Raw genomic sequence first — 13,210 nt, forward strand, 5'->3', positions numbered from 1 at the left:
GGAAATGTAAATATCTTTGAGAATATGGAGGGAAACCTTTTGGAAACCTGCTGTTATGATGCAAATTTACACCAGAAAATGGTTTGAGCTTCGAAGCGTTTTAATGAAATCTGATTATTTTCTATCTGTAATCAATTGATTGTTAGATAAATGTATTGTATTTTTGTCCAAGATCACTATCTAAAAATGTTTTTCTCAGTTTAGAAAATCAAACTCAGACCAGTTATTTTTATTCTTAAGCTTCCTGTTTTTGTCATTTATTCAATTTTACTGATTAACAGTGAGCAAAATGCATCTAAAATCTGATAATTTAAAATTAAAACTTAAACATGATTCATTCAGCTGGTAACTTTGTTTTTAACGTGATAAAGTTTAGAAACGGTTTTAGTAAAAATGTCTGAATTTCACACCCCAATGTTGCATCTTTCACAGCAGTTTTTATTCTTTTGCAAAAATAAAAAATGATGCAGAAAAAAGAAATAAAACTATTAAAAATGCATTGAAGCAGTTTGAAATATTTGAACGAAGTCTGTAAATGAATAAATTTTAATGTTTTCGAACATTAAACAGTTTTAAAAACTTCAAAATCGTGTTGAAAAAAATACAGCGAAAAAGAAACTTTAAATCATTTCAGCTCATAAAAAAAATCATCATTTTTATGTAGTTTTCAAACAAACAAACATATATATATATATATATATATAGATATATATATAGATATATATATAGATATATATATAGATATATTTAGATTTTAATGCCAATATAAATCCAGTCAGATCATCTTTTCTGTGAGTTTTTCACAGACATGCTGTTGGTTTTGTGCGTTCAGCTGCAGACAGGCCCTACTTCATCCCGTCTCCGTCCGGTGAAGGCTCTGAGAGCTACCTGTATTACCTGAACGTGTGTGGGAGCGTCTCCAATGATGTGTGTGGCAACGACCCTTTGACCTCGTCCTGCCAGTTCAAGAAGTCCGGAAACACCTTTAAAGTGGCCGGACGATTCCAGAACCAGACGTTACGGTAATGTTCGTCTCTGTGTGCCGGTTTCTGTTCTTTAGGTTTAATGAAAAATAGATCTAATCCCAATTTATTTATTCATAATGTGACACTTGAAGTTTTCTACAGAGAACCAAACGTTTATTATTTGATAAAATACAATTACTGGCAGGTTTATGATGTTTTTATGATGTAAAATACTGCATACTCAATAAACTTCATTGATATTAGTGTCTAGATTATTGATCAAAAGTCTACAGTATGGATTAAAAATAAAATCTTATTTTTAAACAATTTCCCCCCCCCCCAAAAAAAATAAAAAAATAGAGCAATAACAAAAAATTATACAAATCTCAGAAAATATCTAACATCACCCTGAACTATGGAAACCCAATGATTGTTTTGGTGGAAAAAAATACAGATTTTTCAAAATTATAATCTAAAAAATCAATACAATTTGATTAATCGATAAGATTGATTTACCGCTCAACCCAAATTATAAGTAATAAAATATAAATTTGTACCTTTGATCACTTCAGGTTTACTTTACTATATGTAGCCTGTAAACTCGTCGCAATCTGATGATTTTACCTCAGATCCATAAACTGAGAGGAAACTTTGGCCTGAATTTGAAAAACCTGAGAATTGGATTTGTATGAAAACAAAAAGGTGCAAGAGCTTTAATGAATCTGCAGAATCTAAATATTTTGTTCTTGGTTAATATTCATTGAAGGGTTATTTTCTACTCTGCAGGTATTCAGATGGAGACCTCAGTCTGATTTATCCAGGTGGAGATAAATGTTCCTCTGGCTTCCAGAGGATGACCATCATCAACTTCCAATGCAACAAATCCGCATGTGAGTTGGACATTTCTGTAACATAATCACATTTCTTGAGCACTTACTGCTTTAATAGCTTTAAAACTGATTGCATCAGCATCAGAAAATAAGGTGCAGTTCGAAGGTAAATGTCAAATGATGTCATATGTGATCTTATTTATTTTTCTCTTTGTGTTTTACAGCAAACAACGGACAAGGCAGTCCGGTTTTCGCCGGGGAGACGGACTGTACGTATTACTTTAGCTGGGACACGGCGTTCGCCTGCGTCAAGGAGAAGGAGGACCTGCTGTGTCAGGTCAGAGACGGCAGCAAACACTACGACCTCTCACGCCTTACGAGATATCCCGGTGAGTTCCACTTCTGATTAATCCGACCTGCAATTAATTTTGCTCAATTAATCCTTCCACTGAGTTTTTAAATAATTTTCACTCTAAATTGAGCTATTTTAGCATAATTTCAGTTGACGTCTTCCAAGTATTTCTGTGGATGGTGATCCACTAGCAGTCAGTGCTGCAACAAATCTGAAGAAGCCTCTGACTGAAAACTGTTGCCGTACGACAGCCCCATGCTAACATGCTAACAGCTCAATTTCAAGGCAGTAGAGACGATATTCCACGAAGTCGTAGCTTGTCCTTAATATTCCATCATGGAGTTGACTTGAATTCAAAGTCCAAACAAGATGGCCGCTCTGGGCACGCTGACATCACTCAGAATTATGGAAGCCCAAGGAGTACATTGATGGGAAAAAAAAAAGAATTTATCACATCATAGTTCTGTATTAAAAAGAACTTTGAGAAACCTGGAATCATTCAAGTTTGTCTTGATCTGTTGTGTTTTTCTCTGTTCTGCTTCAGAGTCGAAGGACGGTGAGAACTGGAGGGTAGAGGTCGGCCCAGCCACCAAATCAGACACGCGTTACTTCCTGAACATCTGCCACAAAGTCCTGAGGAGAGGAGGAGCTGCCGGCTGCCCAGATGACGCTTCCTTCTGCGCTGTGGGTAAGACGTCCACGAGAATCACAAATCTTACACTGCAAAAACACAAAATCTTTCCAAGTGATTTTGGTTTCTACTGTAAATATCTCAGTACATCACAAGTAACATTTCAGCAGCATAAGATAACTTGTTTCACAGTGGCGATATTATGTCAAATCAACTTTTCTGATGTTATAATGTTATTCCCTCATCAAAAACAAACCTGGAGCGTTGCCTTGATTATTTCATGAATGTTTGAGAAATCCTTTAGTCTCCATGGCAACCATTCAGCTGTGCAAAACGCCTGTGTGGACTTAGCCCCGCCTTCGAGACGCAGCTCCTCTTCTAAGTTGTAGTTTTCCAGCTTCCACCTCACAGAGCATCGCTCCCTCACTCTGCTCCTTCAGTCTAGCCAGCAGCTATTAGCAACTACGCAACTGCTGAGCTCATTACAAGAGCTACTTCTCAGAGCAAAGCTGGTTAAAAAATGTTGCTAAAGGGTTAATGGAGGAGCGATGTTGTGATGACTTCCTGAAGGCGGAGTTTCAGAAAGAGCAGGAGTTTTAAAGAGACAGAAGCCCAATTTCAAGGCATTAAACTACGGAGTCAAATGTCTTTTAAGTCACATTCGATTACTTTAAAGTCATAGAAATTTAATTTGATTGTGATATTTAAGATCACTAGATGAAAATAATACGCCCCATGTTATGAGTGAAATAATCTGCCAGTGAAACTGGAACGTTTTCGTCAATATTAAGGAATTATCGACTTCAAATACTTCTAAGTTAGTTTTGTCTTATTTTGAGTGTACCAAGATATTTGCACTAGAAACTACACCAAAGATAGTTGGTAAGATATTGTTTTTGTAGTGTATCATTATAATTTATGCTGAATATGACGATTCATTTATTTAATGATCTCTTTGTTTCTTTCTGATTCAGATAAAAATAATAAAACCATCAACCTGGGCAGCTTCCTCTCTCCTCCCCGGATGACTAAACAGGGAAGTGACATCAGACTGACATACACTGAAGGGACGACCTGTGAAAACAGGAAGACGACCCAAACTATCCTGACTCTCAAATGCAAACCAGGTGAATTAAACAACAGGATTTCACTGCCATATTCTCTGTGTTTATGCATCTTTAGCATCTTCTTTAAAATTCGACAACCTTCTTTCTCCTCCTTCCTGCATGTTCTGCAGGCCATCTTGAGAGCCCTCCCATGCTTCGCAGCGTTTCCCCTGATAAATGTCTTTATGAGGTGGAGTGGTACACCGCCGCTGCCTGCGTCCTCTCCAAAACAGAAGGACACGACTGCACGGTGGAGGACCCCCAGGCTGGTACGACACCAACACAAGTCTCCAATACTTCCTGCTAAACTACCCCAACATGAGAAAAAAACCCCAACATATTTAGCTTTTTATGGTTGCCTTTGTTTCCTCAATCAGCTTCATTGGAAATCAAAAATGATCTAAAAGGGATTTTTGCATATTTGGCTTTTTTGTTGTTTATAGTTTAGACCAGGGTTGGGCAATCCTGGTCCTGGAGGGCCGGTTTCCTGCAACTTTCAGATGTCTCTACTTCAACACACCTGAGTCAAATAATGAGGTCATTAGCAGGACTCTGGTGAACCTGACTGCACTGAGGAGGTGATTCAGCTGTTGGATTCAGGTGTGTTGGACCAGGGAGACTCTAAGAGTTGCAGGACACCAGCTCTCCAGGACCAGGAGTTCCCACCCCTGGTTTAGATCCTCAGTATTCTTCAACCAGTTGGTTTTTAAGTTGCAAAGATTCCAGGAGGTTTAGGCTAATTCCAGACATTTTAGATGATGGCATCATTTATTAGCTGCTTATTTATAATCCAAAAACTGAAACAAGGGGATGGTAAAAATGTTGCTTCATCGGTTCCTGCAAAAGGATTTTTTCAATAAAATGTCCATTTGGAAACCTTGTGAATTGATTGGATCCCCCAGCCAGTGGCTGCTGGGAGCAGCATGCTGTGTCACGCCGGTATCGCATAAAAAGTCATTATCGTCTTCTTCTTGCATGTATTAACTCAAGAAGAAGCTATTTTGGTGCGTATTACCTCCACCTACTGGTGATAATGCACCATTCAACTCAGAATGTCAATATTGTTCAAATATGCTTAAAAATTATGTGAATTATCTCAGTTTCCACAGGGAGAATCATTTCATTCATTCTAACTGCATCCACAGGTTTCTCCTTCGACTTGTCTCCTCTCACCAAACCCAACGGCGGCTACTACAACGTGACCAGCGGCGGCTACGACTACTACATCAACGTCTGCGGTCCGGTCAAAGCCGCTGCGTGTGCTGAGAATGCCGGAGCGTGCCAGGTGGAAAAGAGGTGAACCTTCGCCTCCAAATCTCTGCACTCAATCCAAACCTACAGGATTAACTCCCATCTGCTCCTGCTTTCAGCTCCTGGAGTCTGGGTGAGGCGAACTCCCACCTGTCCTATTACGACGGCCTGATCCAGCTGACCTACAGCAAAGGCTCCCAGTACAACAATGCGAACCACACCTTCAGATCCACCCTCATCTCCTTCCTGTGCGACCCCGAGGCTGGAGCAGGAAGCCCAGAGTTCCAGGTAAAATTCCTCCTTCTTCTGACGTCCTTCAAACTCTTTCTGCATGTTGTTGATTCACACTTCCTGAATGCAGGTAGAAGATAACTACACCTATAACTTCCGCTGGTACACGTCCTACGCCTGTCCTCAGCGGCCTCACGAGTGTTTGGTGACGGATCCCATCACACTGGACCAGTATGACCTATCCAGGTAATGCTTTTGTTTTTAAATGTAACGTTAGCATTAATTACAGCATTAATTCAGCCCTTTGATGAAATCATCACGACTGTGTTGGGAAGCTGGTGAAACAATAATATTGTTGTTTATACCATTTTCAAGTAATATAATGGGAACAACTGCAAAAGCTGATCCAGAATGCTGCTGCTCGTGTTCTCACTAAAACCAGGAAGATAGAGCACATAACACCAGTTTTAAAGTCTCTCCACACCACAATACATTAAAGATTTGCTGTTATTGTATCAACCTTCCAGACCTCTCAGGTTCTGGTTCTGCTCTGCATCCCCAGAACCAGAACCAAACGAGGAGAAGCGGCATTTAGCATCTATGCACCAAAAATCTGGAACAAACTTCCAGAAAACTGTAAAACAGCTGAAACACTGACTTCCTTTAAATCTCAACTAAAAACCCACTTGTTTAGAGTTGTATTCAAAACGTAATCAATTGCAAATTTATGGACGGAATCTGACTATGTTGTGTTTTTATTGTTGATTCTATGTTGCATTGTGTTTTTGTGTTTGATTTGATGTAAAGCACTTTGAAATGCCTTGCTGCTGAAATGTGCTATACAAATAAAGTTTCATTGAGTTTGATTGAATAATGGAAGAACACATCCTGAAAGATCAATAAACTTTAAATTCTAATGAACTTTTAATGCTGGATTTATCCAAAATAAATAAACCGAACAACATAAATATAAACATACAATATAAATTTCTTTATATTTTGCAAATAAAACTGAAAAATAAACGGCCATTCTGCATCTGAATCTGATTTTATTTTATTGCGTAAACTCTTTAAAAATCTGTGTTTTCATTTTGTTGCTTGAATATAAAATTCATCTAAAACAGCCACTGCAAAAATACAAAATTTTACCAAGTATTTCTGGTCTTCTTTCAAATTCCTTAGCATAAGGAAATAAGATAAAATTGGAAAAATATCTTATTACAAGTTAAATAATCTGCTGGTCAAACAAGAATTTTTTTTAATCAATATTAAGTAATTATTGACTCAAAACAAGTTCTTAAATTTCATTGAATCATTACTTGCAAGTTGGTTTTGTGATATTTACACTAGTAACTAGATCAATTTTACTCTAAGATTTTATGTTTTTGCAGTGTACCAATTTGTCCTCAACTACCTAATTGCTGCTTCTTCTTCTGCCTCCAGGTTGTCGCGGTCCACCTCAGCCAACAACTGGGTGGCGATGGATATGACCGACGTCTCCGATCAGAAGAAATATTACATCAACGTCTGTCGGCCAATCGTCCCCGTTCCAGGATGTGACCACGACGCATCGGTCTGCCAGATGAAGTACATAACAGAAAAGGTCTGAACTCACCTTTTTCTTCACCAGATATTAGTAAAACTTCAAGTTTTACTACAATATTTTGTGGTGGTATAGTGATAAAAGTGTTCATAAGTGTGGCAAACTGCATACAGTCACTACATTTAATCAAATTCTTTCTCATTTATTGTCAGGTTGATTAATTGATTATTGGAATAATTGTTTACTAATTTACTAATTGAATAAAAATTGGGAAAATACTAAAAATAATCCTAACAATGAATGCTTTAGCATAAGCTAATGCTAAAATGCTAACTTCAGCTCGAATTATGTTTGTCTTTGAAAGACAACAACTCTCAAGCAGCAATTTAATTTTAAGTGAATTAGAGATTTTGAAATAATCTGGAAAAATGTATTAAGGGGAAGCAAAGTGCATTAAACTAAGTTAAATGTTTCTAGAAGCAAAGCATTAGCTCTGCTTCTGGTGCATTAGCTCAGGTTTTCCCACCGCGGGTTAGCATCGTAGCCTTTTGGTAATCCAGAGGAAGTTTAAGTGGCCTCGTGTTTCGCCTTCAGGGCTCGCCAAAGGAAGTGGTGTCCGTCAGCAGCATGGGGAAGTCCAAGAAAGGGCCGATCATCGAGGCCCGGGACCGTCTGCTGCTGGAGTTCACAGACGGTTCTGTCTGCATGTCGGAGGGTCAGAAACTGTCCTACACAACGCTCATCCACCTGGTCTGCCACAGAGGAGCCGTAGTAAGTCCAGTCTGTCACAAAACCAACCTGTGGATGTTCTCCATGAAGCTGGATGTGATCATGTTTCTGCCTCTCACTCTGAAGGTCAAGTCGCCGCAGTTTGAGTTAAACCAGAACTGCACTGCCATCTTTATTTGGGAGACCAAAGCAGCCTGCGCCATCCAGACCGTTGAGAATAACGTACGTTTCCAACATCCTCCTCATTTTTACACCTGCAGCAAAGATCACCTGTTCACTCAAAGGTAAAATGCTGAAAAATGTTGATTGCTGGTATTTTTCAGACTTGTGCGATTGTGGACCCTGACTCAAATTTCAAGTACAACCTCCAGCGTTTGGCCTCTAAGGAAGGATACAAGACAACTGCTAACGGCAAAGACTTCCTGGTAAAACTCTGACTGGTGAAACCAACAATGTTTCTGTTGCTCAATTTGACATTTCAAAAATAAATTTGCTTTACGGAAACACACCGATTTAAGTTTTGGTGCTAGGGTGAGGGGATTTGTTTTTGTTCAGTTTATTTTGCTAGTCTGCAATGGAAACATTTCTTTCACATCGCACGAGTCGCGTGTGATTTTAGTTTCATTTCTTATTTAAAGAAAACACATCAATTGCAAAATTTATTTATTTATTTTTTACATCAATCGGATATAGACAAAGTTTTGAGAGTATTTCTAATGAAAACAGCTTCTGGTGTGTCATTTTACATTCGTCTCAGTGCAAGATCTTCTAGATCATTTAAAAAAAAATCCAGGAACTCACTTAATAACAAAAAGTTGCATTTTTTTTGTTAGTTTGTCCTTATTTTGTCTTCCCTCATTTAAATGTAACAAAGCGAACTGCACTTCTTTTATTATGATATGTATCCAGGAGTTTTAGTTTTGTTAAACAGAAGTGATACCTCCTGTTTGCAGCTGAACATCTGTGCAGACGCCCCGAAATGTGGCTCGGGAATGGGTGGCTGTGAGCTGGAGGGGGAGCTGCCGGTGTCCCCAGTGGGGGTGCAGAAGACGCTCAAATACTCCACTAACGGTGAACTACAGCTGACCTACATGGGGCAGCTGGATGACAAAACAGGTACTGAAAACACATTTCATTTAACAATAAATGTAAAATAACTGTAACTAATTAAAAACTGAATTTTATTTTTAATTTCACAAATGATTTCAGTTATTTGTCGTTTAAGTTGATTTCATCACATCCGAAATGCATTGTGTTTTTTTTATTTAATGTTGTTTTTTTTAAAACCTTTATTTCATCAGGTAAGATGGTTGAGAACAAATTCAGGAAGCATCGACACATCGAACAGCAGAAAAGCTGCTGCTCTGTGATTGGTTGGTTTACTGTTTGTAGTCGAACAGGAGGCCAGGAAAATATTGGGAAACATTTTAACGCTACAAATTATGGAGTTTCTTAAAATATTTAATGTTCTTCCACATTTTTCCTGAGTTTCTTTTTTTCTTTTTCTTGTGATGTCACCATGTTTCTCCAGGAACCAGAGACACGTTCATCGTTAACTTTGTGTGCGACCCAAACTCTCACCCGGGCTCAATAACGCAGGTTCATGAGGAAATGAGTTCTTTATCCAGCCATGTGGTTCATGACGTCCTGTTTGAGTTCTCCACCGCGCTGGCCTGCGTCCCTGCTGCGGTCGACTGCACCATCGCTGGTAGGAACACCGACACTTTATTCTTATTCTTTACTGGTTTTAAGGCTCCGTTCTGAATTGGCTGCTCCAATTAATCGATTGCTAAATTAGTTGGCAATGTTTTCAATAATTGATTAATCACGATTAATTTGATTAACTGTTGTGGCCATTAAGTAATCTTGATTATATTCCAGATTCCCATGGAAATGAGTATGATCTGAGCCACCTGGCCCGAGATGAAGACGACGCTCCGTGGATCCCGACGGACGCCGGCCAGTCGCGCAGATTCTACATAAACGTCTGCAAGCCGCTTCCGACGATGGACAAATGTCCAGGTTAGGACAGCAGAACATTCTGGCTCCCTCTGGTTTTCCACTTTAGCCTCTGATTTCAAACCCTTTCTCGTAAACCTCCTCCTCAGTGGGTCCTCTCGGAGCTTGCGCTGTGATTGGTGGGAAAGGTTTCAACCTGGGATACATGCAGTCCAGCCCGCAGGTGGCGGAGGACGGCTCCATCAGCATCGTGTACCAGAGCGGAGACAAGTGTGGCAGTTCGTCCACTTACTCAACACGCATCATACTGCAGTGTGACGACAGTCCGGTGAGTCTTTCAGCTCCAATGAGAGTGGAAATACAGTACTGTCTCTTTAAAAACTCCTACTCCTTCTGAAACTCTGCCTTCAGGAAGTCATCACAATACGGCTCCTCTACTAACAATTTAATGTTTTTATCAGCATTTTACTGAGAAGTAGCTCCTATAATAATCTCAGCTGATGTTTAGTTCCACCAGGTGTTTGCTAATTGCTCCTGGCTAGTCTGAAGGATCTCAGTGAGAGAGTCCACAACAAATATCTACAGATAGGGGAATCCATGAATAGACGTGGGCCTTTTGTAGTAGCAATTTTTGCGTTTTTTCCCCTGGAAAATTCAATTCAACATCTTTAATTTGAGCAAATATTGTTGAATAAATTAGCACATACCTCTGCAGAAAACTAACCAAAACCAATCAAGTAGCTTCGTCTTGATGCATGGCTGTTTACTTCCAGGGCTCCCCCGTGTTTGACCGTCAAGAAGACTGTGAATACATCTTCCGCTGGAGGACGTCGGAGGCCTGCCCCATCAGGAAGGTTCAAGGTAAAACCACGTTTAACTTCCAACAGTCAGATGTTTTCAATCAAAAGGATTTACAAAACTTGAAGCAAGAATTGTCTTTTCTTTGCAGGAGATAACTGTCGAGTTCGTGACACCAAGAGTGGCTATGAGTTTGACTTCAGCTCCCTTAAAGACGAAGATCTTATCGTCCGTAGTGGCAAGTACTCTTACTACCTGTCGGTTTGCCGCCCACTGAAGAAAAATGTCTGCACCGCCAAAGACGGCGTGTCGTCCTGCCAGGTGGCTGGAAACACTCACAAGATCGCTGGTAAGGACGTGTTCATGTATTCATATTCTTTTGTCTATAGTATTTTTTTTCTCTAATCTCTTGTGTTTGGTTCTGTAGGACTGTCCAACCAGAAATTGAGTTTCGTTGGGGATCAGATCCTCCTGAACTACACCAGTGGGGATGTCTGCCATAAAATCTATAATAGATCCACAGTCATTAGCTTCTCCTGCAACCCTGACAAGCATCCAGTAGGTGTCACCAGCTGCGGGAACATTGTGGCTCACTTTAGACGAAAACGATTAATCTGATTAATCATCAGCTAATTTAGTAATTGATTAATCGTTAACTGGTATGCAGCAATTCCAGTTAAAAATGCTGTTTGCTGAAAGAACAACACAGAGCAATTTATACAAAACTGTACAAAAAATATACACATTTTTGCATTTAAGATAAAAACAAAACATTTTGTCTGTAAAAATGTTCTATCCTGAACTCCTTAGATGTTTTAGTTTTATCTGGTTCAAATTCTGTAAATAATAAAAAAATCTTTATCTGTCCAATTATTAATTGATTAATTTAAATGATTAATCATTTAAATTAATCAGATCAGCCGTAAACTGTTTTGATGTTAAGTCAAGCAGAAAGAGTTGAACTTTTCATATGTTGATTTTGGAAAGATTTTTTTAGCTGCGTTCACTGAAGGAATACCGTGTTACTGCATTTTAGTAATAAAATAAAATAAAATGTTAATTTCCTTATTTACCAAAGGATTTAAATATTTTTTTTGCATCATTAATGAATTTCCAATATTGCATAAAAAAGGTTTAAATGGTTAAATAAACAATCTGTAGTATGGTCAATTTTTTTTTTATCCGATTAATTAACTAATCGTCAGAATACTCCATTACCAAAATAATTATTTGCAGCTCTAATATTTATTATTTATTCTGTCTAATGATGTGCTAGGATTTGTTTATGATTGTTACATTTTTGTTTCAAATACTTAAAAATGTGTGTTTGGGTTTTCCCGTCTCCAGGGAGCACCAGAGTTCATGAAGGAGACGCCGGACTGCACCTACCTGTTCAACTGGCCCACTGCGCTGGCGTGCATCCCAGTCAAAACCACCAGCTGCTCCTACAAGTAAACCTGCACAAAACGCATTCTGCCTCCCCTCTGTGTGCACATGGTGATGAAATCCTACAGGACTGGGTTTGGAATAGTCTGAAATGACAGGAATCTCCACTAGGGGGCATAAATGAGCTGGACTGTGATTAAAGTAGGATTATTTTTCCTTTTAAATACAAGAACAATAATCGAAGGTGGGAGAGAAGTATATTTTTAAATATAAGTAGATAAAAATCTGGCAGTGTAGTAATATAATGAACTGAAAAGAGGAGTGTAAAGGTTTATATCACTCTTATATCTCTCTTTGTGAACAGATGAAACTAATTTTCTTCATGTTGGTTCTAAAAAAAATTTATAAAAAGAAAAAATTACCAAAAAAATGTTTTTGTGAAAAAGTTATTTAAATAGGGATATAAAATATTAAATTAAATAATTAAATAGGATTTTAGTTTAAAATCAAAGTTAATATATAAAATTAAAATATTTTAAAGATGTAAAATTTATCATTTTGGGGGATATATGTATTTATTTAGTCCAAAATAAGTAACTGACTTAAAGCCAAAATCATTAAATTTTGCCTCTTTTTGTCTCGTTTTATCCTCAGCGACGGTCAGGGCCACTCCTACGACCTTTCACCTCTGGCTTTGGACTCTAAGAACTGGGAGGTGGACGTCTCGACTCAAGACCAAAGGAAAATGTTTTACATCAACGTCTGCAGGTCGCTGGTGCAGCAGGGAGGTCGGTGTGAATCCAAAAGCGTTCCACATTCACTAAACACTCCAAAGTCAAACATTGAGCGTTTTGCACGTCGCCCTGCAGCCCCGTGGAAATGTCCGTCCAGCGCAGCGTCCTGCTTGAAGGACGGGGACGACTATGTGAGTCTGGGGCAGCTGACGTCCGGCCCTGAGCCGGACAGAGGCATCCTGAAGCTGCAGTACACCGGCGGCCATCGCTGTCCGGACGGCAGCAACAACCGGAGCAGCATCATCCGTCTTGAGTGTGACAAAGACAAAGTGGTGAGAGAAGCTGCAGCCTCCAGCTACACACCTCTGGCATTACTCAAGTTAAATAATAACATCTGTTTGGGATTAACGGTACAGGAGCTACCAAGGACACTCAACGTATTACTCCCCAAATTATGCTGAATTTTTAATTTTATGCACCTTACGGTTAATGTGTGCAGATTTATCAGAATTTATTCTATGGCTGAAACGTTTACTCACATTAATTGGATATTGAAATAATTGTCAACTAATTCAGTCACTGATTAATTAACTGGAGTAAACAGACTTTAAAAAGGCAATTTGTGTAAAAAGCAAAATATTCTGAGCCAAAACGGCACAAAATATATGGATGTTGCATTTAAAATTAAATTAAAA

At 38.8% G+C, this 13,210-nt stretch overlaps 1 protein-coding gene across 1 annotated transcript in view; it reads left to right on the forward strand.

Moving 5' to 3' along the window:
- igf2r (insulin-like growth factor 2 receptor) overlaps positions 1–13,210 on the forward strand; it is a 39,852-nt gene that overhangs the window by 12,895 nt on the left and 13,747 nt on the right. Inside the window, exons 9-31 of the mRNA XM_044106419.1 lie at positions 833–1,022; positions 1,752–1,855; positions 2,020–2,184; positions 2,692–2,835; positions 3,753–3,905; positions 4,016–4,153; positions 5,030–5,180; positions 5,255–5,423; positions 5,497–5,612; positions 6,810–6,969; positions 7,504–7,680; positions 7,765–7,860; positions 7,962–8,063; positions 8,592–8,754; positions 9,170–9,346; positions 9,520–9,660; positions 9,747–9,925; positions 10,371–10,458; positions 10,547–10,744; positions 10,823–10,953; positions 11,743–11,846; positions 12,436–12,569; positions 12,651–12,847. Of these exons, the coding sequence (XP_043962354.1) occupies positions 833–1,022; positions 1,752–1,855; positions 2,020–2,184; positions 2,692–2,835; positions 3,753–3,905; positions 4,016–4,153; positions 5,030–5,180; positions 5,255–5,423; positions 5,497–5,612; positions 6,810–6,969; positions 7,504–7,680; positions 7,765–7,860; positions 7,962–8,063; positions 8,592–8,754; positions 9,170–9,346; positions 9,520–9,660; positions 9,747–9,925; positions 10,371–10,458; positions 10,547–10,744; positions 10,823–10,953; positions 11,743–11,846; positions 12,436–12,569; positions 12,651–12,847 (3,377 nt within the window). The remainder of the gene's footprint in view (positions 1–832; positions 1,023–1,751; positions 1,856–2,019; positions 2,185–2,691; positions 2,836–3,752; positions 3,906–4,015; positions 4,154–5,029; positions 5,181–5,254; positions 5,424–5,496; positions 5,613–6,809; positions 6,970–7,503; positions 7,681–7,764; positions 7,861–7,961; positions 8,064–8,591; positions 8,755–9,169; positions 9,347–9,519; positions 9,661–9,746; positions 9,926–10,370; positions 10,459–10,546; positions 10,745–10,822; positions 10,954–11,742; positions 11,847–12,435; positions 12,570–12,650; positions 12,848–13,210) is intronic.

The sequence above is a fragment of the Gambusia affinis genome, linkage group LG22 (assembly GCF_019740435.1).
Source record: "Gambusia affinis linkage group LG22, SWU_Gaff_1.0, whole genome shotgun sequence".
NCBI classification, from domain to species: Eukaryota; Metazoa; Chordata; class Actinopteri; order Cyprinodontiformes; family Poeciliidae; genus Gambusia; species Gambusia affinis.